General features: G+C 50.3%; 1 protein-coding gene and 1 pseudogene across 8 annotated transcripts; one reads left to right on the forward strand and one right to left on the reverse strand.

Annotated features, from left to right (window-relative positions):
* Positions 1 to 7,744: 7,744 nt before the first annotated feature.
* Positions 7,745 to 19,056, reverse strand: LOC117870061 (zinc finger protein 2-like). Of its 8 annotated transcripts, none has more exons than XR_004643877.1 (5): positions 18,726 to 18,982; positions 17,973 to 18,082; positions 17,192 to 17,318; positions 12,855 to 12,968; positions 7,745 to 11,331 (listed from the first exon to the last, which is right to left on the reverse strand). XR_004643877.1 is itself a non-coding variant. In XM_034757286.1 (4 exons), the coding sequence occupies exons 2-4, from the start codon at positions 17,223 to 17,225 to the stop codon at positions 11,003 to 11,005; spliced, it is 474 nt and encodes a 157-aa protein (XP_034613177.1). In that variant the 5' UTR covers positions 17,226 to 18,082; positions 18,726 to 18,982; the 3' UTR covers positions 7,746 to 11,002. The 8 variants fall into 8 exon arrangements, 6 of the variants coding, with proteins under 6 accessions (XP_034613177.1, XP_034613176.1, XP_034613175.1 ...); XR_004643876.1 differs by having other exon boundaries at positions 17,949 to 18,082; XM_034757286.1 differs by having other exon boundaries at positions 7,746 to 11,328; positions 17,192 to 18,082.
* Positions 19,057 to 19,390: 334 nt separating this feature from the next.
* The window catches only part of LOC117869991, a 29,537-nt pseudogene continuing 22,556 nt past the window's right edge, over positions 19,391 to 26,371 (forward strand).

Below are 26,371 nucleotides of genomic sequence, written 5' to 3' on the forward strand. Positions count from 1 at the left end.
CAAGCCTGACATGGCTGCTTATATAGGTCAGAGAATTTTCTAGAATAGGAGTCGGAGGGGGAGGGGAGGACCAATGGTAATGCAGTGCCACTGTAGTGGGGACGCATGCTGTGAGCGAACACGGGCTTTCTATACATTTCTACAACATCTATATATCGCAATTCGGGGCTTATTGCATAATACAACAATCCATACTTTAAAACTAAAAGAGCGTATCATGCAATTAAATTAAAAAGCAAAGCCACTTTTTTTTGAGACCTTTGGGCAGGAGTGGGCAAACTTTTGGGCTGAGGGCCACATTGGGGTGGGGAAATTGTATGCACGGCCAGAGCAGGGGGTTGGGGTGCGGAAGGGAGTGAGGCATGTGGGAGGGGGTGCAGTATGCAGGTACGGGGTCAGGGCAAGGGATTGGGGCAGAGGAGGGGTGCGGAGTGTATGAGGGGGCTCAGGGCAGGAGGTTGGGGTGCGGGGTGTGGCAGGGGGCTCAGAGCAGGGAGTTGGGGTGCAGGGTGCAGCAGGGGATTCAGGGCAGGAGGTTGGGGTGAGAGGTGCAGGCAGGGGTCTTAGGGCAGGGAGTTGTGCAGGAGGGGTGCGGCAGGGGGCTGAGGACAGGGAGTTGGAGTGCAGGAGGGGTATGGGGTGCAGGCAGGGGGCTCAGGGCAGGGGGTTTGGGTGCAGCAGGGGGCTCAGGGCAGGGAGTGGGGTGCAGGAGGGGTTCAGGCTCCGGCCCAGCGCTGCTTACCTAAAGTGGCCCGGGGGGGCAGTGGTGTGCTCCCTGGCTGCCTGCCCTGGCCCCACGCTGCGCCACTCACCACGTCCCTGTGCAGCCCCTGGGGGAGAGGGGCCACAGGGCTCCATGCAGTGCCCTTGCCATGCCCCCAGGTATCTCCCCCAAAGCTCCCATTGGCTGCCGTTCCCCATTCCCGGCCAATGGGAGCTGTGGGGGGCAGTGACTGGAACAACACACAGAGCCCTCTGCCCCCCTGGTGCCCCAGCGACGTGGTGCCGGCCGCTTCTGAAAGCAGCACAGGGCCTGTGGCACCACGGGAGGTAAGTCTCATGGGCCGGATCCAAAGCCCTGAGAGGCCTGATCTGGGCCATAGTTTGCCCACCCCTGCATTAGGGTGTGCCTGGGCACACCTGGCACACCCCATGTGCACGCCCATGATTATGATACTCAGGCACTGCCAGCTACACCAGGAGAGCTCACCGAGCAGCTGCCTGGCCTCAGGGACAGTCTAAGCCTGCAGGGCCCCAGGGGGCAATGAAGCAGCTGGGTCAGGCTCGGCACCCTGATTCCCAGAGAACTGCCCTGGCTCCCTGCTCAGCAGCAAAGAATAATTTCTCCCCCATCCCCCAATAAATCAGCCTGGAGCTAAGTGCAGTGCTGGGGGTTTCTCCTTTTACTCTTGCTGGGGAGTGCGGGGGTCCCGGGAGCATTTCTAGCAGAGCATTTGGAACTCAACTGGGGGAACCAGCTGTTCATTACAGAATGCTCATGTTCAGATGACATCTTTATTTACAATTTTTTATAATACGATATAATCCTTCAATCCTAGTGTCACCATCGATAACATTGCTTGTTCAGCCTGGTGGGATACCAAGGTTAAAACTAACCAGCTCTTCAAATCCAAGAGAGTGGAGATAAATCACCTCTCAGAGTCAATGTGGGCCAAATTGCTTTTCAATAGATCCCAAAATCTTTTTATTTACTTATTATTAGCATTATTGTTATTTTTTTATTATTATTTTCTCTGGAGTGTGGACCTTGACTAGACCCTGACCAACAATTTTGGACCTTGACAAAAAAGAATGGCTTACCCCTAAGAATGGTGTTGTGTTACATTCCTTATGTCCTGGTGCCATCTTATGGCCATTTCCTTTCCCTCCTTTCGGTGAAAACCTTTGGGATTTTGTGGTGACCAACAAACACCCTTAAGTATCAGAGGGGTAGCCATGTTAGTCTGGATCTGTAAAAAGCGACAAAGAGTCCTGTGGCATCTTATAGACCAGGGGTAGGCAACCTATGGCACACGTGCCGAAGGCGGCACGCGAGCTGATTTTCAGTGGCATTCACACTGCCTGGGTCCTGGCCACCGGTCCGGGGGCTCTGCATTTTAATTTAATTTTAAATGAAGCTTCTTAAACATTTAAAAAACCTTATTTACTTTACATACAACAATAGTTTAGTTATATATTATAGACTTATAGAAAGAGACCTTCTAAAAATGTTAAAATGTATTACTGGCACATGAAACCTTAAATTAGAGGGAATAAATGAAGACTCGGCACATACTTCTGAAAGGTTGCCGACCCCTATTATAGACTAACAGAAGTATTGGAGCATAAGCTTTCGTGGGTGAATGCATCTGATGAAGTTATGCTCCAAACACCCTTAAGAAGAGGCAGCCATCCCTGTCAAAAAAATCATCTCCCGTCTTCACTTGAGTGACAGCCCTGAATTGTTCCTTATCCAGGCAGAGCCCAAGGATTGGCATCAGCAGCAGAAACAAACTGTTCTGTATGTAGCAGGAATCAACACAAAATGTGCTTTAAAAGGAGCTGTCTCCTTCCTTCTGGGGTAAAATTTGTCATTATGGTCATCAATTTTCATTTCCTTTCTCGGAGGGCGGAGATGGGGTTGGCACTACCTCAGGCTAGGACAGGAGTGGGCAAACTTTTTGGCCTGAGAGCCACATCGGGATTGCAAAACTGTATGGAGGGCCAGGGAAGGCTGTGCACCCCCAAACAGCCACGCCCCCAAACAGCCTGGCCCCCACCCCTTCCCACTTCCTGCCCTGACTGCCACCCTCAGAACACCCAATCCATCCAACCCCCCCCTGCTCTTTTTCCCTGACCGCCCCTTCCCAGGACCCCCTGCCCCTAACTGCCCCCTGGGAGCCCATCCCCTATCTAACCACCCCTGCTCCCTGTCCCATGACTGCCCCAACATCCATCCAACCCCCACTGCTCCTTGTCCCCGACTGCCCACTCCCGGGACCTCCCACCCCTAAGCATCCCCCTGGGATCCCACCCCCATCCAACCCCCCCGTTCCCCTTCCCCTGACCACCACCCCCAGAACCTCCTCCCCATCCAACCACCCCCTATTCCCTGTCCCCTGACTGGCCCCCGGGACCCCCCACTCCCCGCCCCCTTACCATGCCGGAGCCAGCCATGCCGTTGTGCTGCCCGGCAGGAGTGGTGGGCCAGAGCACTGCCAGTGCAGTGAGGTGAGGCTGTGGGGGAGAGCAGGGGAGGGGCCGGGGTGAGGTTCCCCGGCCGGGAGCTCAAGGGCCGGGCAGGATGGTCCCGCAGGCCAGATGTGGCCCGCAGGCCATAGTTTCCCCACCTCTGGGGTAGGATGTAGAGCCTATGTCCCCATCTGTCTGTCACTCTGGGATTCTGTCTCTGCTCACAGCTGACAGGCTGCCTCCAGCCTGTCCGTCCAGCTCCTGAGATCTGTGGGGTGTGTGTGAGTCATTTCACAAGCATAAGTGGCACCAGGGAGACATGATCCTACCAGATGCATTGGTGGTATCGTGGTAGGCATAGCTGCCTTCTAAGCAGTTGATCTGGGTTTGATTCCTGGTAAATGCAGGGATGTGCCCTTTTCTTGGCCGGAAATTGGTTTAATTTCAGTCACATTGTATCTCTATCAATGGAATGAGAGAATTAATGTCCCAAATCCCAGCAGGTCATTAAACACACAGTGGAGGAAGAAAGGGGTGGGACTATACTGTGAGCAGTTGGAGTCATCCTTGTATTACAGTGTTTGGTTTATTTTTTAAATGTTTCCTTTACTTCCCTCTCCATTTTGGACTCAGAGCCTTTAAGGTCAGAAGGAACCATTGTGATCATCTGGTTCGACCTCCTGCACCTTGCAGGCCAAAGGACCCCAACCACCCACTCCTGTAATAGACCCCTAACCTCTGCTTGAGTTACTGACATCCTGAAATCATGGATTAAAGCTGTCAAGTTACAGAGAATCCACCATTTACACTGGTTTAAACCTGCAAGTGACCCATCCCCCATGCTGCAGAGGAAGGCGAAACCCCCCCAGGGTCTCTGCCAATCTACCCTTGGGGAAAACTCCTTCCCAACCCCAAATATGGTGCTCAGTTAGACCCTGAGCATGCAGACAAGACCCACCGGGCAGACACCTGGGAAAGAATTCTCTGTAGTAACTCTGAGCCCTCCTCATCTATTGTCCCATCTCTGGCCATTGGAGATATTTGCTGCTAGCAATCACAGATAGGCCACATGCCGTCACAGGAAGTCCCATCATATCACCCCATCGATAAACTTATCAAGCTCAATCTTGAAGCCAGTTCTGTTTCTTGCCCACACTGCTCCCCTTGGGAGGCTGTTCCAGAACTTCACTCCTCCAGTGGTTAGAAACCTTCACCTAATTTCAAGGTTAAGCTTGTTGATGGTCAGTTTATATCCATTAGTTCATTACTAGTGGGGGCATGTGATAGTGTGGGGGAGGGAGGGAGAAAGACAGGAGAACTGACAGTGGGTTCCGATTTTATGGGGACAGTCCTGATATTTGGGGCTTTTTTTATATGGGCTCCCATTACCCCCGCCCTGGTCCCGATTTTTCACACTTGCTATCTGGTCACCCTATGGGAGCCGGAGAGATTCCTTGTTCCCTGATCACCCATCTCTGGGAGGAATCAGTTGGAATTGCCCTTGGGAAGCTGCCGCTAATAACTCAGGTGCAAAATCATTATTCCGTTGGAATCAGATTAAAGCCTCTTCACACCTGGAAGACACCTCCAAGCTGTCTTCTAGTATATAAGGGAGGCAGGATTAACCATTAAGGCCAAAAAGTGTCAAATGAGGCCTAAACAGGGGAATGTACCTTGGACACCAGGTGGGTCAAGGTACTATGAACCCCCTACAAGCTAAGGTAAATGCTATCCAAAATTGGCCTGTCCCTAAGTCAAAGAAGCAGGTCCAATCCTTCTTGGGCTTGACCAGGCATTACCAATGATTTGTACCAAACTATAGCCAAATTGCCACCCCAGTGACAAACCTACATCAGAACGGCCATACCGGGTCAGACCAAGGGTCCATCTAGCCTAGTATCCTGTCTACCGACAGTGGCCAATGCCAGGTGCCCCAGAGGGAGTGGACCTAACAGGCAACGATCAAGTGATCTGTCTCCTGCCATCCATCTCCATCCTCTGACAAACAGAGGCTAGGGACACCATTCCTTACCCATCCTGGCTAATAGCCATTAATGGACTTAACCACCATGAATTTATACAGTTCTCTTTTAAATGCTGTTATAGTCCTAGCCTTCACAACCTCCTCAGGTAAGGAGTTCCACAAGTTGACTGTGCACTGCATGAAGAAGGAAGAAGGACCTGACCAGGAAAAAAACAACCAAATGCAGTTCAGTGGACTGAAAAGTGTCAGAGAGCCGTTAACCAGCTTAAGGCGGCCCTTACATCTGACCTTGTACTGAGGGCCCTGGACTTCAACCAACCATTCTTTGTAACAACAGATGCATCTGAGGGTGGTGTGGGAGCAGTTTTAATGCAGGAAGGACCAGATCACCAATTCCATCCTGTCATGTTTCTCAGCAAAAACTTTCTGAGAGGGAAAGCCACTCATCAGTCTCAGAAAAAGAATCTTACGCCCATAGACGCCGACTTCCCCTCTTTCCCATCAATGCTCAACCCCACCTCCACTCCACCCTTTCCATGAAGCCCCACGTTCATTCCAACCTCTTCCCGAAAGTCCCCACCCCAACTCCACTCCCTCCCTGCCCCATTCCAACTCCTTCCCCAAATCCCGGCCCTGCCTCTTCCCCTGAGTGCACCACATTCCTGCTCCTCTCCCTCCCCCCAGGACATGCTAACACTGCCAAACAGCTGTTTGGCGGTGGCTGGGCAGGAAGCAGTGGGAGGTAGGTGGAGGAGCAGGGGGAAGAGGAGATGAGGGGGAGGGGAACTTGGCTGCCGGAGGGTGCAGAGCCAGCTTGACTATTTTAAGTGCTTTAGAATAGGCACATTTACTTGAATGGCCATGAAATTTGGTGTGCCTCACGAGGGTTCCGGGTTGGGTGAGCAACTCACATTTCGGGCCAATTGACCAAGGGGTTCCCAAGATATAGCCCCCCTGCAAACAACAGTACTTCATAAAATTCAAAAATTCTAGCACCATTGACATTTGAATTCCCCCCTTGATAAGACATTTGAGGAAGAACTGAGCTGGGAAAAACGTGTCTCCACCAAGAGTGTTTTCAGAAATGTAGTCGAAGTATTTAGCAGATCAATCGGAAGGGTCTCAAACAAATTTGAAAGTAAATTACCTCACTGGGAGGGGGCAATTAGGGGTGCAAGCATGGGTGGGAATAGGGGGAGAGGAGATTGTGTCTGCAGGTAGGGATGGGAGGTTTAATGGGGAAGGCAGAGGACTGGAGGGGTTATGTGTGGGGAACAGAAGAATTTGGGGTGAGGGACAGGAGGGACCTTTAGACTTTTATTCTCCCCTTCTGCATACGTGCTGGATCTGGAGGGCCCCTTCCACTCTCCCTGCCCCCCATATATCCTGGGATGTGGAGGACCCTGGCATTGCTCCCCATGTGAGCTGAGACCTGGGAGCAGCGGGGGTCCAAGGTAACACAAATTTCATAACCTAAAATCCAGGAAAGGAATATTTCAGATACATGGGTGTGTGGGCTGGGGGAGGGGCTGCGGTGGAGGGGGTAGACTGGGTAGGGCTGGGGCATGGCTGAAGCAGGGGCTTGAAACCGAGCTAGAAATGGGAGGGAGAGGCACAGCTCAGTGTGTACTTTGGGCTACATCGGCAAGGTAGCAGGCGTACTTCTAGTAAGCTGCTAAATTAAGATGTGTGTTCAGCTGCACAGGGCGGGGGACAGCAAGGGGTAACTTCCGCCAGGCGTCTGCAGTAAGCATCTTGTGCCGGATCCTAGGCAAAAGGTTCCTGGGTTCAACCTTCCATCTTGGTCAGTTCTGAACCAACCTTGGCACATATGGACACATAATGCACAAATGGAAAACTAGGGGCTAGTTCCAGCAGGAGAAAGCCCCCACCAACCCCCTGTAGTCCCAGTGAGTGCTGCAGCCCAGAGTGGCAATGAAGTGAAGGACTCAAGAAGGGGCTAGACTGGAGCAGCTGAAAGTGGTGAGTGCTGGGAGGAGGTGGGGCACAGGAATGGTGAAGAACAAAGATCAGAGATTGGATACAGCATGGGACAGACAGGGGTGAAAGTAACTTAAGGGACTTACTGGAATGCAGGGCCGGGTACTGAGCAGGGGCCGGGGCCTCAACCGAAAGGGGCAGGGCCTTTAAATCCCCAAACCCTTTAAGTCATCTTCCTTTCTTTAAAGATGGGTACAATATTTGCTTTTTTCCAATCATCCGGGACTTCCCCCGATCACCAGAAGTTTTCAAAGATAATGGCCAATGGCTCTGCAATCACATCTGTCAAATCCCTCAGCACCCTTGGATGCATTAGCTCCGGACCCATGGACTTGTGCATGTCCAGCTTTTCTAAATAGTCCTTAACCCGTTCTTTCACCACTGAGGGCTGTTTACCTCCTCCCGTACTGTGCTGCCCAGTGCACCAGTCCTGGAGCTGACCTTGTCTGTGAAGACCGATGTGAAAAAAAGCATTAAGTACTTCAGCTTTTTCCACATCATCTGTCACTAGGTTGCCTCCCCCATTCAATAAGGATCCCACACTTTCCCTGACCTTCTTCTTTTTGCTAACATACCTACATAGAAATTGACTTTGAACCTAATGAAAATAAGTTCCATTTGAAATACAAATCATTCAAATTTATAGTGGGTCAGTATTCTCTACACTATTTCTCACACACATTCCCCCACCCGAACCTTTGCAGTGAGGTTTTACATCAGGACATTTTAGGTCAAAGGAGGTAAGTTATATCAAAGAAGCTTTTCAGGATTAGCCACCATTTCCTATATTACTAACTAAAAGAAAAAGAACTGAAGTTTTATTTTTCCAGTATAATTCAGTTGATCACATAATTAAGTCTCTTCTTCATTAAAGAGTAACTTCATGTTTAACTTCATTTTGATTGGTAACAGTATATATTCAATAATTAAAGAATCTTCTCATATGTGTTAGTTTTCTTTTAATCCCCTTTTTCCACCAGTGAACCCTTGAGTATAGTTGTGCTTAGGGATTAGATACAGGCCTGGACCAGAATCTCTATAAGATGACAGAGATGAGGTTTCTATTAAAAAATAGCTATTTTTTCTGCAGCCATCTCACATTCAACACTGATTTCATCCTACACACATTTATATCACCCACAAATGGTGAGTTCAAAAAAACCACCACTTCTGTTTCCTCCACATCTACATCATTATTGGCAGTGTCATGGGGTTGATACATCCTGTGGCAGGGTGTGTGGCCACATAAGGAAGAAGGCAGGGGTTTGGGGGGAAAGAAATCTCCCCTGGGTCAAGACAGCTTCTTTTCAGGTGGTGACTCCATCCAGTGGTGGGTGCAGTGTTGGGTAGAGGAACCTGGGACCACCCTACTCCACCAGGTCCTGACCCAGGGCCTTGAGGAACCAATACTCCTGTGTCCAGGCTTGATCTCTCACTGCAACAGTCCCGTTCCCTGGGTCACTTCCCACCCTTACTTCCAGCATTGCTAATGTCCTGGCATCCGGCGTCTCTTCTTGGCCATCCTTGGCAGTTGACTGGGTGTCTGCAGGGGCCTCAGTGCGGCTTGACGTTGCAGCCTGGGGGTCTAGCAGCTTCCTGTCAGGAGCCCACAACATAGGTTTTCTCTCCTCCTCAGTCCACCCAGGCTGAGCTGAGCTGCTCCCTTTTATACTCTGTCTCCAGTCGGCCCATGCCCAGAGAGGGCGAGGGGATGTGGCCTCTTCAGCCCACAGGGTGCAGTTAACCCTAGCAGTGCCAGTGCAGGGTTGATGCACCTCATCACAGACAGCATTTCCCAAATGTTGGGATTAGCTAGGAGATCTCCTCAGGAGTAACCTCATGTAGGGACTGGGTTACAAATACCTTGGGAACCAAATACCTGGGCATTTTGCCTAGTTCCAAGTCACTTGCTGTGGAATTCTATCCCTGGATCATCTGAGACAATATTGCCTTAAACAACTGAATTACTTTGTGATCATGTGCACTTACTTCCATCAGTTACATGGTTTGGGGTCTGCCGCTGTTCACCTTTTCAGAGTGGAGGTTTAAACACACTACAGTTTCTTTGATAATATGTCCAACAGCTTGGAGTAGTCTCTCCTGTTGACTGAACTGCATTTGAATTTTCTCCATGTCACCATGCAGGGATAGGGGGAAAAACAAACCTGAAGTAAAGAATGATGGTCATTTGTCTGAAATTTCCCAATAAATCTGAGCTACGTGTGTCAAACGTTATATGACCAAGGAGCCTTTATGAAAGATAGAAAACCCGTATCACAGAGAGGTAGAAGACACTTTCATTTTCATTTAAAGGGAAGTTCCAGAGTAGGTTACATCTGATAACTCAGAATCAGGATGAGAGATTCTCCCATAAAACCTGCTTCATTTAGTGCTGTCTCATTAGTGTTATTTACAAAAGTTTTAGCATCTTCATAAAGGGGGGGGCGGGGAGACAGCCAATCTTCCCAGAAGTGGCTTTGCCAATTGAGGGGAAATGGGATTTGAATGGTGCTTGGGATCCATTTGAAATCCCCTTCCAGGTCTGTGACACATTCATCTCCTGACAGAGTGATTAATTTAGGATCAAAGACATCCAAGCACCATTCCCAAGCACGGATAGCTAAGAATACTACCTCACCAGAAACTTTGGGAAGTGAAGGAATATGAAGGGGGGAACTGTGCATGGCTCAGCCAAAGGTAACAGTTCTGGGGTGATGGGGAAGGACGGAATGTCTGAGTCACCCCATCTCCTTCCAGTGTCACAGAGCCTGAAATTACCCTTATTTCCCTGACACTGCTCAGGCTCTTCACTATATTTAAATACGTTTTAAATGAGAAAAATGGTCAACAAAATAACTGCTGTTCAGCATGATCCAGGGTAATGTGAGAACAACTGGGAACAAGACAATCTGTCCTCAAAGAGGAACTTCACGTCTCTAACAATAACTTTGCACTGGGAGGAAGAGTATAAATGTGATTCTCCAGGTTTGTTTAGACAAGGAAATGTGATGGTGGTTAGGTCAGATCAGGAGGAAATATGCAAGATAACCCCACCCACTATCCATTGCCCATGTCTTTAGTGCAAGAATAGCTGTCTTTTTACATCAGGAAAGTGAACTCAAGCTAGCTAACTACATGGCAACCACAGTGATGAGGCCCAGGTAAATTTTACCTCAATGTAGCTGGTTGAAGACACCCCCTATCTCCCTCATCGGGGTGATGGACATTCCTGGTAAAAAGACCACCCACTCCCATGACTTGCAGGACAATGTTGTTGATAGAAAAGACCACAGGATCCACCCCAAAGATGGGTAGGCTTCAAAAGTGGGCAACTCATATGTGGGAGCTGAGGGACTACAGTGTGCAAAAGATGCAAACAGCCTTAAAGACCACTACCTGGGAACTGTCAAAAGAATAAAAAAAAAAAATCTTCTGACAGCTCTAAAGAATGTATTTATGAAGTTTATCTCCTTTACGGATTCTCTGATGATAGAGAAGGCCTGAGCTATAAGTGAAGCTTTTCCCATACTTGCAGCATTCATAGGGTCTCTGCCCTGTGTGGATTCTGTAATGTGTAATAAGGGTTGAGCTTTGAGAGACGCTTTTCCCACACTCACTGCATTCATAGGGTCTCTCTCCTGTGTGGATCCTCTGATGCGTAGTAAGGTTTGAGCTCTGAGTGAAGCTTTTCCCGCACTCGCAACATTCGTAGGGTCGCTCTCCCGTGTGCATTGTCTGATGAGAGATAAGGGCATATCTCTGAGTGAAGCTTTTCCCACACTCACAGGATTCATAGGGTCTCTTTTTTGTGTGGATTATCTCATGTCAAATAAGGGCTGAGTGGTAATTGAAGTTTTTCCCACACTCACTGCATGTATTCTCTCTCTTTTCCCTGAGGATTTTCTCCTGGGATGTAGTTTCCTTGAGGTCCCTGTGAGTTCTCTGACAATTAATGGATTCATCCATTCTCTCCTCTGAGTGGTTTCCCTGCTCTCTCTCTGGTCTGTGGTAACTTTCATCAGCTTTTCCCTGCTCACAGGGGCTGGACACATTCCCTTTGGATCTTCGCAGTAATTCGCCATGTGCTTCGACTAGCTCAGCATCTTCCTGGTGAGGATTCTGCTCCTCGTTCTCCCTCACCACCCCATCACCTGCTAGAATGGAAGAGAAATCTCAGAATTGGGGGTGGAAAGGCAGAGAGCAAACCCAAGTAAGTGCTGGAGAGACAGAAAATAAAAATCGGGGACTGAATTCCCCCAAACTCTTCCCCACAGGAGTGAGCAGAGGGGATCAATTCTGCTCCACATCCAGGACCGGCCTTTAGGGTGGGCCGTATGGGAGCCCCACCCAAGTGGGTGCCAGGCACAGGGTTTGGATTCCCTCCTGACCTGCTGCCGAGAGGCTCACTGGGCTGATGAAAGCGGCACAGGATGCAGATAAGCAGCTGTGTGGGGGAGTGGGAGAGACCTGAGCTGCAGGGGGCCATTAGACAGCCAGCCGCCAGAGCCAGGTGACTGCTCCGGAGCAGAGGGGCCCCTCCTCCACCCTGCTGCATGTGTGCAGCTGCTGCTGTTCCTGTCTCCCCACCCCGCACTCTCTGTTCACCCCTGGAGTCGCCCATGGCCACTCTGGACTGGGAGCATCCTCCTGACTGCTCTGTGGGGGGGAGGTGCTGATTGATGGGGGGTGTCTCCCTCCCCCTCACCCATGTACCTGATTTCCACTACACTGGGGTGACGGGACAGGGAGAATCTGTGTGTGCTGCTGCCTCTCTGGGGCCAGAGCTGCTGGCAGCTGCTTGTGTCTGAACAAGCCGTAGTTCAGGCTCCTGACTATCAGTGCTTTCTTAAAGAGACAGCGCACTCACTCACTCAGGCACACACACACACACACACACACACAGTCCCCCCAACACAGAAACCAGGGCTCTCTGCATCCAGGTCACTTCCCCACCGGGGCTGTGCTGAGGCATCAGGAGCTGCTGCTCTCCTGCCCTCCCCTTACTCAGCCCACAGGGAAAGTGACCTGGGTGCAGGAAGCCCTGATGTTGCTCCTTGCTCCACTCTCCCAGCTCCCCAGGGCTGCATGGGGCAGAGGAGCAGCAGTCCAGTAGGGGAGTGAGCAGCAATGCCAGCTGCTTTGTGCATCCAGGTCAGTTTCCCCACGTGAGTGCAGAAGGGGGATGCCGGGGTTAGAGGCAAAGGGGGCACAGTGCAGGGGTTAATGGCACAGGAGGGAGGTGCAGGGGGTAGGAGTGAAGGGGGCATGGTGCAGGGGTTAGGGGCTCAGGAGAGCGATGCAGGGGGTAGCAGTAAAGGGTTGCATGGATTGGGGCACAGAAGTGGAGTGCAATGGCTGGGGTGAAGGGGACACAGTGCAGGGGTTGGGGGGAACGGAGGGTGGGTTGCCTGTGGAGCCCATGTGGGACAGGGGCACCAAATGCAAGTTTGCCCAGGGTGCCATTTTCCTATGGCTGGCCCTGTCCACATCCCATCCAAACACTCAGTAGAAAGGGAGCGAGCTCCTGCCAAGGGGTCAATCATAATCTGTAGGAAGCCAGGAGTGAGATCTGCTGGGGATTACCCTGAACTCACAGAGCTCACAAAGTCTTTGTGGGGAATCCCAGATGTTTCTCTCAGGCACTTACAGTTTCTGGGTTGGTTTAATGTTTCCTCACCAGTGCAGGGACTTCTCAGGATCTCGCTTTCCTCTGAACCAGAGAGATCCAGGACCCACGGCTCTTCCCCTCCTTCCAGCTGGGAGATCACATAGTGTTTGGAAACTGGAAACCCTGCTCAAGGGAAAGAAAACAAGGGAGATCAGGGGAATTCATAGGCCATTTGTCATAAAAAATATTCTATTGGTTTAATCCCAGTCCATTTTAAACCAATAAAATTGCAGGACCAGCTCCCCAGGTGCTGAAAGGTGCAGAACACTCAGCTTGTGAGGGATTTAATTATTCCCATCTTTGCTGGGAACACACACAGCCAGACATTTATTATCAAGGAGGCTCCTAAAACACAGAGACTGGAACTGCATGTCCCAGAAAGTGAAGACTCCAGACAGAGGGCAAGTCTCCCTGGCTCTGCTTCTAACCGACATCGAGGTCCAGAGACAACGAGAGAGTCCTGGGGAACTGGGAACAGTAAGCATGGGCTGGTGGGGTTCAGTGGAGTAAGGAACAGGAAGGGCAGGGATATCACTGAATGCAGGATCTAAGCAGCATTAGATGTCAGAAAAGCACATACTGCGGCATTAGGGAATCTAGTGAGTCAGGTGTAAAGGGAGGGAATATAAAAAAACACTGTGTGTGGAGAAAGCTGGCAAATTAGATGGCGTAGTTCAGGAACCACAGACAAATTTTTCTGCCAAAGGAGAATGTGAAAAATAAGCATCAGGCCATGTGACTTCAGGAGGGACAAATTCAAAGATCCAAAGAACATGCAGGGAAGAGAGACTGCGGCTCTTGCAGGTGGGAATGGAAAAGGAAGAGTCTCTGTGGTTCATGGAGCCAATTAGTTCATTTGCTCATTCATTGATCATTGTTATGGTCATCTCATATGTTATTTCACATGTAATCAAAGTGTACTAAATAGATTTAAGTTGTAGGTATAGACAGAAGTAAGACAGGGAGAGCCCTGCATGGATACAAAATTTGTATCCAAATCCAATCTGCAATCCACAAAAAATGGTCCATGGATATCTGCAGATTTGCAGGGCTCTAGGTACAAAATTTGTACCCGCAGCCGATGCGCAAAAATGGTCCACATTCTCCACTGGGAGACGTGATCAAAGCAAAGGGCTAAGGCAATGAATCATAAAATCTTCTAATATAGGGCTGGAAGGGACCTCAAGAGGTCATCTGCTCCATTTCCGTAGCCCTGTGGCAGGATCAGATATAAGTATGCCAGAAGTTTGTCTGACCTGTTCTTAAAACCCTCCTGTGACAAGGATTCCACAACCTCTGTTTGTAATCTATTCCAGTATTTCCCTATCCTTATAGCCAGAAAGTTTTTTGTATTACTTACCCTCAACCTCCCTTGCAGCAGATCAAGCCAATTACTTCTCCTCCAACCTTCAGTGGACATGACGAACAATTAATCACTGTCCTCTTATGACAACCCTTGACATATTTGAAGACAACCCTCACTCGTTTCTCAAGACTAAACATGCCCAGTTCTTTCAACCTTCTCTCACAGGTCATGTTCAAGGACCAGGAGGTAACTTTTTCCTTCCAAATGGAGATGCGCAAGGATGTTGGAGTAACTGAGACAGGAGAGGATGACAAGAACTCTAGCTGCATGGATGGTTAGGAAAGGCCAGGTGTTAGGGAAGTTATGCAAAAAGAAAATGCAAGGTGTAGGCACAGCCTGGATAGGAGGCCCTAGAGGGAGCTCCATGATAAAGGTATTGCACAGTTACAGGCTTGAGTGACAGGCAGGATGATGGTGCTGTTTGCGATCGTAGAGAAAGAAGGTGGGAGGAGGGCTTGGGGGAAATATTAAGAACTTTGCTTCCATGGCTCATCTTTAGCTGATGGCTAGATATCAATGAGGACATGACAGAGAGAGAGAGAGAGAGGCTGAGATTTCAGTTGGGACAGAAGACAGTCAGGAGCAGAGAGCTAGAACTGTGAGTTAGGAGCACAGAGATGGTAGTTGAATGTGTGTGTGGGAATGAGATTACCCAGAAATAAGGTGCAGAGGAAGAAAAGAAGGGGACCAAGGACAGAGCCCGGTGGAACCCAAACAGAAGGTTGGAATGGGGGTGAGCCAGATCATTCTAAGGACACTCTAATGCAGCAATTGGAGAAGGAGGAGGATGTGACTCATCATGGACCTCTTGATGCCACCTGGCAGAGGGCACAGGGAGCCTAATGTTTTATTGGGATCCCACAGACCAGGTACATGCATATTAATTCACCTAAAGGTGGCATGTCAGGTGTCTGTCGAGGAACTAGTTAGGAAGGTTTTAGGTAGCTCTTAAAAGCTTTGCCAGTCCAGCGCTGTTGTTTAAAGCTGTGAAAAAGTGCACACACGCATGTGCACACATGCACACCACCCAACATAGCTCTGCTGGCAAAAGCTCAATTATAGACACAGCTATAGTGGCAAAAGTGTCCATTTTTTAAAATAGGAAACTAAATGCTCATAAGCTACATTAATGGAGAGTTCAGGTTGTCCAGTACTGTCTCCTGCTTTGCACTGTATAGAACAGGGGCGGGCAAACTTTTTGGCCTGAGGGCCACATCGGGTTTCGGAAATTGTATGGAGGGCCAGTTAGGGGAGGCTATGCCTCCCCAAAAAGCCAGCCGTGGCCTGTCCCCTGCTTCTTGCCCCCTGACGGCCCTGCCCTGGGACTCCTGCCCCATCCAACCTCCCGTGTTCCGATGGCCCCCCATTACCCCTGCCCCATCCACCCCCCCGCTCCCTGTCCCCTGACTGCCCTGGAACGCCCACTCCAACTGCCCCCCACCACCCTATCCAACCCTTCCTCTCATTCCTGAATGTTCACCCCGGGACCCCTGCCCCATCCAACCACCCCTTCTCCCTGACCGCTGCCCCCTGCTGACCCATCCAACCCCCCCTCATTCCTGACTGCCCCTGGGACTCCTGTACAAATTCAACCTCCCCGTTCCCTGCCCTCTGACTGCCCTGACCCCTATCCACACCCCTGCTCCCTGACCACCTTCCAGAAATCCCCTGCCCTCTATCCAACCCACCCTGCTCCTGGCCCCCTTACCGCGCTGCCTGGAGCACCAGTGGCTGGTGGCACGTCTGTGGCCGGAGCCAGCCACGCCACCGCGCCACCTAGAGCACCGGGTCAGGCCGCGGCTCTGCAGCTGCACTGCCTGGCTGTCCAGAACATTCCGCCGGTGGTGTGGCGCATTGAAGCTGCAGGGGAGGGGGAACAGCGGAGATGGGGCTGGGGGCTAGCCTTCCAGGCCAGGAGCTTGGGGGCTGGGCAGGAGAGTCCCGTGGGCTGGATGTGGCCCGCAGGCTGTAGTTTGCCAACCTCTGGTATAGATGGTGGCTAGCCTTAAACCTCTGCAAACCAGGAAATGAGAAGTTAATGTAAATGCCACCCCTTCAATGCAACCTTAACTTTGCCCCCAACCCTTAACCCTGCAACTAGCAAGAACGACTGAGAATGGTTCTGTGTGGGCAATGCAAAGGATAACAAACTGACACAGGAACTCAGGTATTCAGCTCAATGGAGCAGTAATGGGATGAATTCTATGGTCTGCGTTATAAAGGATGCCAGAGTAGATGACCTAATAGTCACATCTGGACTTAAAATCTATGAACCTACAATCGATACAAGGAAAGACTAAGAGAACATGCCATTGTCTGTGTTGTGTTCACAGGTGGGAATACCAGCATTTATCCGCATGCCCTCCAGCTGTGTGCACTGTGTCAGCTGTAACTGGATGGTGGAGGGATTGGTTGGAGCAGCTGGGCAGAGCTGTGACTGTACTATACAGAGAGGCTCATGTGAAACTTGGGGGGCCAATTCTGCCTCATTTCCATGAGGAGTGTTGCAGACTTTGTCAGCAAAGGTGCCCAAGGATGTGTTCTTGCCATGGGGATTGTCAGCACTCTGGTGGCATATGTTCAAGTGATCTGTGGGGCTTAGTGAGGGGTAAGTGAAGGCAGTGACTCAAAAGGAAAACTCAGGTTGAGGACAAAGGGGTGGTAACACTCTGCAAGTCTCAGATGGTCTGTGTGCAGGAGCTTCGGTACTGGAGAGCAGGACAGGGGAAGAAGCTTCTGTTTGCTATGATAGGGATGGACCCGAATATTATCTTAGCAAAGAGAAGTTGTTAGACATTCTGCTGTACTGCTCTGTTCCCAGAGTGTTCTGTAACAGGGGAGGGGAGAGGGCTAGTATGTGTGTCACTGGCATGTTGGGGTGATGCTGAAACAGGGCAGAGCAGAGGTGGTATTGTGGGGGTGGCGTGAACCTTAACTTTGCATTTCCTCTTCTAAGAACTGAGGGGACGGGAATCCTTACCCAGCGAGGTCACATTCTCATAGTTCTCCTGCATGATGTCTCTGTAAAGGGCTCACTGAGAGGGGTCCAGCAGAGCCCACTCTTCCATGGTGAAATACACAGCCACCTCCTCGAAGGTCACCAGCCCCTGAAAGAGCAGGATTCCAACACTCAGTACCTGCTGCCCCACTCACAGCCCCACTATTCATGGGGGAGAGGAGGGAATCAAATGGAAGCTCTGAGAGAGAAACAGTCGGTAGAGTCCTATCCCCACACTGCTGAGAGCAGCCAGGGGGCATCATGGTGAGAGAACAAAGAGAGAGCCTCTTGTCTCTCCCAGCATATCCACCACACAGCTACTAGCCAGAGGCTGATACAACCCCATGGTAGGGAACCCAACACCTTCTCCACTACCAGCAGCTGGATGTGAGGGGCCAGGACATCTTCCCTACACCTTCCTACATCTTTCCTTGCCACACAAGACTCTGGCTAGCAGGCTGAGGGTTCAGCACTGGAAGTTCGGTCAGTTTTCCCTGCCCTGCCCAGGGGGTTGGTTTCTGTATTTCCTGTTTCACAAATTAGGGAATTTTCTCCCCCAACATCCAAGCGTTTGTTCCTAGATTCTAGGCTCACGTTAAACAAGTCCCAGCAGGTTTGTCACACTCTGTCCCCCTCTCTTTCCTCACCCAGGGTATTCCCTGCCCCCTCCACACCTAAGTCCCCAGAAGTTGCCACCTCTTCTGTATTTACTGCTGCTCTCCCTCCAGCAGGAACCCACCAGCAACTCCCCAGTAACCCCTACATGAGCTGGCTCCACTGCAGCGATCTCTCTTCCCTGCCCCATGGGAGGATGGGATGAGCTGGAGCGAGATGTAGACATCATTCTGCAGCCTGGCAGGGTGAGAAGGGCAGCTGTGGAGGTTTCAGAACAGGCTTTAGTTCATTTCACATCACAATTCCCCCAGGCCCTTTCCCTGCAGACAGAGATTGTAGATTCTGCCATGCTGGGAACATGCTCAGTCCCCATAGTGCAACACAGACCTTACCCCTGTCCTCCAGCTTCCCACACTCCCACCCCCACCCCCAGCACTAAACCCACCAAGACATTTTCAAACCCTCCCAGCAACAGAGTCTGAATCAAACCCTGGAAAAGACCAGAACCAAAGGAGCCCCTTTGGGGGGGATTCCCCTTGACACTGTCCCGAGGGGAGCACACTCCTGCAGTAGGGGGGACAGGGAGAATCGGGGACTAGTTTTTCCTCTCTCTGCTTCTTACCGTGTTCACAGGAAAGTGACCCTGTGCAGGGATGCTGCAGTGAGAGTGCCTGGGGCAGGGGTCAGAGATCTGAAGATATGCCCCCACCCCCTCTAATTTGTCCTGATACCCTCTTCCATCTCTTTCTCCTCTTTCCTAGCACCCTACCCCCCTGGATGGGAGACCTGGTCACCATCCCCTTCTTGGGGGCTTTCTCTCTCCCGTGCAGGGAAGGCGGCACCAGCTCCGCACGTGCGGGGAAGGGGGCACCAGTCAGGGAGACCTGCTTTATCCACACACCTTACTGGACACAACAGACAGCCGGTGGCAGGGGATCAGACTCACGGATAGAAGGATCCTTCTGGCCTTAGTGATGCAGCACTCTGGGATTCTGGACACCCGGGGAGCAGAGATGGCGGGGGGGGGGGGGGACTGTGCAGAGTCAGTCACCTGTCCAGCCCCAAGGTCTCAGTCACCTGGAGTCACAGCTCAGGAGTTACCGTCAGCAGAATCCGGGGCGGTTTCTAGCCGGAGAAGGTCCGACCCCGGCCGGGCACGGAGGGGTTAATGACGGGCTCTCCCCAGCACAGACCCCGCTGGGGAAGCAGCAGCTGCTCAGCTCCCAGGTCACAACGGAGGCAGCAGCGTCTGGTCTCTCAGGAGCTGCCCGGGGTCTGATGCTCTCGGTTCTTTGTTCTCCCGGCTCCTGCCTCCTTCCTCCCGGCACCCACCGCTCCCAGCTGCTCCAGCCCCTTCCTGTGCCCTGCAAACCCCGCCGGGGCTGTCTGCAGTGGCTGGGACTCGCCCCCTAGGATAGCCCCGGGCTCTGCTGAGCCGGGCCCCCAGGGGATGGAAAGGAGTTGCTACACCGGCTTCCCCGATTGTCCCAACCTCCCTGCGAGGGGTCCGGCGGGGCAGGGCCAGGCCCGGGGAGGAGCCGCCTCTTCCTGCCCCCTCAGCCCGGCAGCCCGCTCCTTTGTGTCGGCTGTGGGGCCATGGCCGGTGTCCGGAAGGAGGGGGGAGAACGGGGGTGTCAGAGCCGGAGCTGTGGGGTGGGAGGAGCGGCTGGTGCTGGGCATGATGGGGTGGCTTGGATGTGGGAGTTTGGGGCAAGTCGATTTACGGCGGGCTCAGAACTGGGGGATGTTAGGGGGGCTCCATGTTCAGATCTGGCCCTGCGGGAGCATTGGGGGTTGGAGCTGGGGAAAGTGGGGGGCTGTCTGAAGTTGGTTGCTCCGGATGTGGGTGGGGTCCGGGGATGTGGAGAGCTGGGGGTTGGGCTGCACCCTGTCACTGCAGCCTGGGGACCTGCATTTCCTCTGGAAAAGCTGCTCCCTGTTTCACCCTCTCCTCTCAGTCTGAGTCCCAGCGACTCTGCACAGGCGTCTGCAGGGCAGGATGGGCCCTGAAATCTGACAACTGGGAGGCCGTCTGTAGCAGTTTCTAATCCTCTCTCCCCATCTTCTAGGAGGTACCACAAAAGCATCTGGTCCCTCTGAGAAAAGAGAGAGAAGCAGCCAAAGCCGAGGAGGAGCGGCAAAGCGAGGAACTGCTGGTAGGTGCCCAGAGCCTCCTGCCACTTAGGTTTGCCTGGCATAAGAATGACTTGGTGAATGCAGGGCCCACCCTGCCAGCCTCAGCCAGGGAACCATCCCCACTGGAGCCCAGGAGCCTGCAGGGTCAGATACGGGGGTGACATGATGCCATTAGGATGCAGGAGGCTGTTGGGCAGCAGAGGGTCAGTCTGTGTTAGCCCAGAGACCCTGCCCACATGGCATTTGGATGTCACAGTGACCAGGGATCCTTTCTAGCTCCTGGGGGGAATGGGGAGGAAGGAGATGAAATGTGGGCTGCAGAGATGGAAGATTTGGCTCAGTGCAAGTTGATGAGGTTTTGGGGAGAAGAGTTCCTCCTGTTGGTGATGTACAGCTCACCCCGGCCCTTCTCCCTTCCCGGGATAAATGAACTTTCCATCACTCACCGTAAGAGATCTTGTGTTCTGGAAATAACTCTGCTACCCGCCCCGAGGTGCATTTATGATTTTCCCCAGTTACCGAGCAGATGAATTTCAATTTTGATAAATGCAAAGTAATGCACATTGGAAAAGATAATATCACATACACATAAAATGATGGTGTCCAAATTAGCTGTTTCCACACAAGAAAGAGATCTTGGAGTCACTGTGGATAGTTCTCTGGAAACATCCACTCAATCTGCAGCGGCAGTCAAAAAAGGGAACAGAATATTGGGAATCATTCGGTAAGGGATAGACAATAAAACAGAAAATATCCTATTGCCTCTATATAAATCCATGGTATGTCCACATCTTGAATACTGCATGCAGATCTGGTCACCCCATCTCAGAAAAATACATTGGAATTGGAAAAGGCACAGAGAAGGCCAACAAAAATGCTTAAGGGTATGCTTAAACTTCCATATGAGGAGAGACTAATAAGACGGAGGCTATGGCTACACTCCGCAGCTTTTAGCGACACGGCTGTGCCGCTACAGCCGTGCTGCTAACAGGCACACAGTGTAGCTACTGTTTGTCGGCAGGAGAGAAGTGCCAGTGTAGACAAAGCCTGAGACTGTTCAGCTTGGAAAAGAGATGACTAAGGGGGGATATGGTAGAGGTCTATAAAGTCATGACTTGTGTGGAGAAAGTAAATAAGGAAGTGTTATTTACTCCTTCTCATAATACAAGAACTAGAGGTCACCCGGTGAAATGAATAGGCAGCAGGTTTAAAACAAACAAAAGAAGTATTTTTTCACACAATGCACAGTCAACCTGTGGAACTCTTTGCCAGAGGACGTTGTGAAGACCAAGACATTAACAGGGTTCAAAAAAGAACTAGAGAAGTGCATGAAGGATAGGTCCATCAGTGGCTATTAGCCAGGATAGGCAGGGATGGAGTCCTTAGCCTCTGTTTGCCAGAAGCTGGGAATGGGCAACAGGGGATGGATCACTTGATGACTACCTGTTCTGTTCATTCCCACTGTGGGCACACAGGATACTGGGCTAGATGGACCATTGGTCTGACCCAGTATGTCCGTCCTTATGTTCTATGTTCCCCTGTTACTGAGCTGCCCTCTCCCTGTTGCAGAAACAGACAGAAGCCGAGAGGCAGAAGATCGTCTGGGAGTGGAAGGAGCTGCGAGGGTTTCTGGAGGAGCAGAAGCAGCGGCTGCTGTCCCGGCTGGAAGAGCTAGAGAGAGCCATTGTCCAGAGAAGGGATGAGGGCATCTGCAGCCTGTCCTGGGAGATTTCCCTGCCCAGTCAGAGGGGAGGAGAGAAGGGGCAGCAGCCGCTGAGCCAACCCCTGCAGGTCAGGCTGTTATTCCAATGATCGTACGCAGTGTTTCTATAGGTATTTCTGAGCCCTAGACCCCAAAACACTTTACAAAGTGGGGTCAGGGGCATTATTCCTATAGGACAAAAGGGGAAAGTGAGGCAGAGAGAGGGGCAGAGTCCTGCCCAAGGTCACACAGTGAGTCTATGGCAGCACCAGGGATGGGTCCTGGGAGTCCTGGATGCTGAAGCCCCAAGACCTTCTCTCCTGGAAATGTCTGTCTGCATTTACACTTGGAGGGTGAAATCCCCTCCCCCACCATGCTGAGGTCCCGAGCCAGGCCTAAGGCCCCTCTCACTGCAGGTTAATGGGTTTAATGGGTCCAGGGGCCTTCTGGGTCTCTCAGCACTGGGCGGAATTTGATTCTCAATGTAGAGAAATATCTTCTGCCTGTAAAGTGCCCAGGGAGAAGATTCCCGCAGTGGCAACCTGCCAGCAGGGATTGCTGGGGCTGTGTAGAGGAAAAATCCCTGGTAGGGGGTGGCAGCTGCTCTGGGAATGTAAACCTGAAATTCCCCTACTGCCCGAGGCTTCAATGGCGACCCCTGCAGAGCAGGAGGCCGCCCCACCCAGGGACACTCACACTGACTGCCTCCTCTTTCTCTCCCTCTCTAGGGTGCTGGGAGCACTGGGGGCAGGTAAGTCCTGGGCTCCATTTCCCTCCCCCTCATAGGCCGTTAGGTTTGAAAGCTGCACTGAATAGGAAGTTGCCCCCTGCCCTTGGAGCATGTGATTCTGTCTCCCCTAGTGGCTGACTCAGGTAGGAGAAGAGCCATTTACTGTCTGATCCCTAATGAGGTCACAGAAGGGCTGCTAGACACAGGGCCTATGGGACAGACCTGGCCTGTCTCCTGGATTGATGTGGCTGCGTCACATATTCAGAGGGCGCAGAATCTCAGCTTTCACATTTTTTAAAGTGAGTTGCTGGCCCTCAGCACTTTCCCAGTGTAAACGGAGACAGTGTTGCCTTGCTGGAGCTGCCAGCAGCCTGAAGCCATAGCTCTGAGAGCGTGAACTCTCCTGTCCCCTGTTAATGTCATCAGAGTATCAACTGAAATGATGACACTTTGATGTCAACATTCAATGTTCCCTGGCTGATCACTCGAGCAGGTGGAATGGGGAGGGGGTGGGAGTGAAGCCTTTGTGGGGTGGGAATAGGGGGTTGCTGTAGGGAGGGAAGAACAGAGGAGAAAAACAACGACAAGGAAGCAAGAGAGAAATGGAGAAAGGAGGGTGGGAAAGGAAGGGAAACACAGGAAAGAACTAGCAGGGACCCTACAGGGGGGTGTCCGGGACGGGGCTGTTTTCTTCCTGAGTGACAGAGTGTGACAGACAAAGACTTAACAAAATACTAAGAACTAAAATTTTATTTCCAATACGAAGGGCAGATTCTCCCCTTGTTCTTTGTACATCGGTGTCCCATGGAGAGCAGTGGGTGTTCTGCTGTGAATGGAGCAGGGCACAGAGTCCTAAACTGATGCCCTGGCCCCCTGGCCATAACAGACAGTGCAATATGGCCCTCTCTGCCAATGAGCTGGACGCCCCAGGGTTACTGCTTCAGCTGAAGGGCTCGAGGGTTTTGGTGTTTAAGGGCCCATGTTCATTCCCTGCTGGAGACCTGGCTCTGTCTGTGGCCACTGTCAGCATGTAGGACCTGCCCACTCTTTGGTCTGTGTCTCTTCCCATTCCACATAATCCCAGTGCTGGTGCCCCTTGTTACTGCAGTAAACCAGTGTGGGAGCTGGCTCAGCACCCCACAGAACCAGAGCGTCCCTGAGAAAGCTCCTGAACAATGTCTCCGTTCTTTGCTCTAGTGTCTCCCCACTTCCCGTCTCACTGGGGAGCACAGGGTTGAAGTGACTCACCATGACAATGACCATCTCAAGCTACAAAGCTCAGATCCAGGTTTCCTGGAGTTTGGGGGTTGCTGGGCTCAGGGTCGGGGGATCAGGCCTATTTCTCACCCCTCCTCCTTTCCCCAGCAGGGAGGACGGGACGTTTCGGAAGCCGGAGCTGACATTTGTGGAGCTGGAGAAGAGACTCAGCGATTTCTCTCTGAAAAGTGCCATGCTGCAGGAGGTGCTGCTGGGATTCAAAGGTGAATTGGAGTCTGGGGGTGGCGTCTCCTCTGGTTAGAGCGACCCTCACCCTTGGAAGTAGCCAGGGACTGTAGTGATGTCACTGATCCTCGGCTCCATCTCACAGCCCAGATCAGAGATTAGCCCTTCCCCATGAAGGAGCTCTGTGGGGCTGGCTCTGTCTGCAGCGGCTGCGTTATTGGCCTCTGATCTCTGTCACCATCTCGTAGTTAACCACAGTTACATTAATAAGCAATGGGGATTTCTCCATGAATGCAAGGGCCTGAATTCTCACCTCTCCCATCTTCTCCTTCCCCTAGAGACGCTGCGACGGGGGCTGGGGAGCAACACAGGTACGTGTCTGTCTCTGACTGGACATGGGGAGATTTCAGACCAATAACCATGTTAACGACAGGAGATCACAGCCTCCAGCACCTGGAAGCTGTGGAACAATGGGAAGCGATGTTACTTTGTTCTTCCACTACTATATTTTCAACTGACTTGTCTCTTATATATTTTAGCTCATCAATATCACATAGGCATTTAAAGTGTTTTGCAGTTTTTTTAGTACTCATTAATTTTTTTTGCTTTTACTTTCTTTAATTATTGCATTTTTTACTGATTACATTAATTTTAGGAATTTTATTTTGCAGTTTTAATTGCAGTAATATTAATAGTGTTTTTAATTAAGTTTACATAGTCTGATTTTAAAGCCTTTTTTTAAAGACCACTAAGACCTTGACAACTTTTCCCATTTTTGAGTGGCTGTTGGATACTTTTTTAAAAAGATACAAAGGCTGAGCTTTTTTAAAACATATTTATTTGAAAGTTTGTTAGTATAGTTAGAGACTTTTGGCTTTTAAAAAAATATAGACTTTTTTGTTGTGACTTTTAAATTGGTAATGTATTCACATTTTTAACTTATAATTATTTTAGTGCACTATTTACCTCTTGTGACACAGGTTGTAGCTGATTTTTACACTTTAAATAAATAAAACAGCTATTAGCATCTAATTTTGTTAAAACAGCAATTCAATATTTCTTTTTTGCATAACCTGCACTTCTTTGAGAATGCAACGTTTGTTTGGTTCTTTTAATTAACTTTTTGCTCTAAACTTTTTTTATGCTTACATTATGCCTTAAATTAATTTATATTTCTAGGAATGATTTTATTCATTTAAGATAGAATCTTAATTTCCTCCCCCAATACATTCCTAGCCATCCCGATGATCATTAATTTCTGGGAAACATCCTCAGCAGAATTATTTGAAGGTGTTGCACCGCAGAATAAAGGCACAGAGGCAGTGGGAAACAGGATAAGTTCCATTACTAATCCTGCTCTTAAAAAGAGGGGTCTTTTTAGAAAAATAGTTTAACTTACAAGCATTGAGTCACTAATCACGGGAGCAATGGGTCTCTTTGGAACATATTTTAACTGACAAACCCTTACAGTCTTTCTGAGAAACAGGATAGAACTATGGTCAAAATTAAGTGCAAATTAATGAACATGCATCATGAGGAGAAAAAGGAGGGAATACAAGTTAAAATATAATGAAAACAAAGCCTCTCAGAAAGGAAATACATCAGATTAGTAGCAATGTTGCCATGTCAGGGGTGAGGTGGGAGATGATTGTCTCCCTCCCCCCATCTCTTTTGAAAGTCCCAAAAGGAATAAAAGTGGGTGGCATAATTTATTTTTATTATTTTGTTTACTAATTAAATCCATGTCCCTAAGGCCAAATTTGTTCCCATGTTTTCTTGTTCACCAAGCATAGATCTGAGTACAGTCCCTGAACTACATCATTAGCCCCCTTTTGTTTGGACTAATTTAATTTTCTGTAGTTGGTCTTTTTGCACCTGGGAATAACCTTCATTGCTGAAAATAACTTAACATCAACTTGTTGCTATAGGGTATTGTAAGATCTTATGAACTTTCATCTTCTTTTTACAGTGAAGTAAGGCAGAGAGTTCAAAATGTGGGTGTTATTGGAATTAACAGTTCCCAGGGTTGGTCCATATATGCCATTGCACTTGGCTCATTCATGCTTTGTCTGGATACAGTGTAGCACTTGCTTCCCATGGGTAGTCAACTACGATACAAAATAATGATCTAGGCTGGTGTTTCTCAGCTGGTGGTTTGTGACCCCGGGGGCTCAGGAAAGGCAGTCAGGAGGCTGTGAGATGTTGAGCGTTTCATTATGATCTAAAGCAAAGAAAATCTCACTCCCCCACTCCTGCTTTCCCGTCTTCATTGTGGTCAAGTGTTCTCTATCAGCCTCTTGAAATATAGAAGTTATATATAGACTCAGCATGGATACATGTTTTATTCTTACTTTTATAGTAAATGTTCAGGGGTCAGAAAAAGAGGGGTCTTTTTAGAAAAATAGTGCCCCAGGGAAATGGTTAAGTGAGATATTTCTGGGTGATCCTAGTGAGTGCCCTACACCCCACACTGCAGAGGAAGATGAAAACGCCCCAGGTCACCTACAACCTGACCCAGGCAGAAAATTTCTTCCCC

The sequence above is a fragment of the Trachemys scripta genome, chromosome 25 (assembly GCF_013100865.1).
Source record: "Trachemys scripta elegans isolate TJP31775 chromosome 25, CAS_Tse_1.0, whole genome shotgun sequence".
NCBI classification, from domain to species: Eukaryota; Metazoa; Chordata; order Testudines; family Emydidae; genus Trachemys; species Trachemys scripta.

What these genes read in the sequence shown, in the direction of transcription:
- LOC117870061 (XM_034757285.1), bottom strand. Translation starts at nt 17,225, where the DNA reads ATGCAGGAGAACTATGAGAATGTGACCTCGCTGG. An exon ending in TGAGAATGTGACCTCGCTGG is followed by an intron (nt 12,969 to 17,191) that starts GTAAGGATTCCC and finishes TCCCTTGAGCAG; the next exon opens with GGTTTCCAGTTTCCAAACAC. An exon ending in CCTGAGAAGTCCCTGCACTG is followed by an intron (nt 11,332 to 12,854) that starts GTGAGGAAACAT and finishes CTTCCATTCTAG; the next exon opens with CAGGTGATGGGGTGGTGAGG.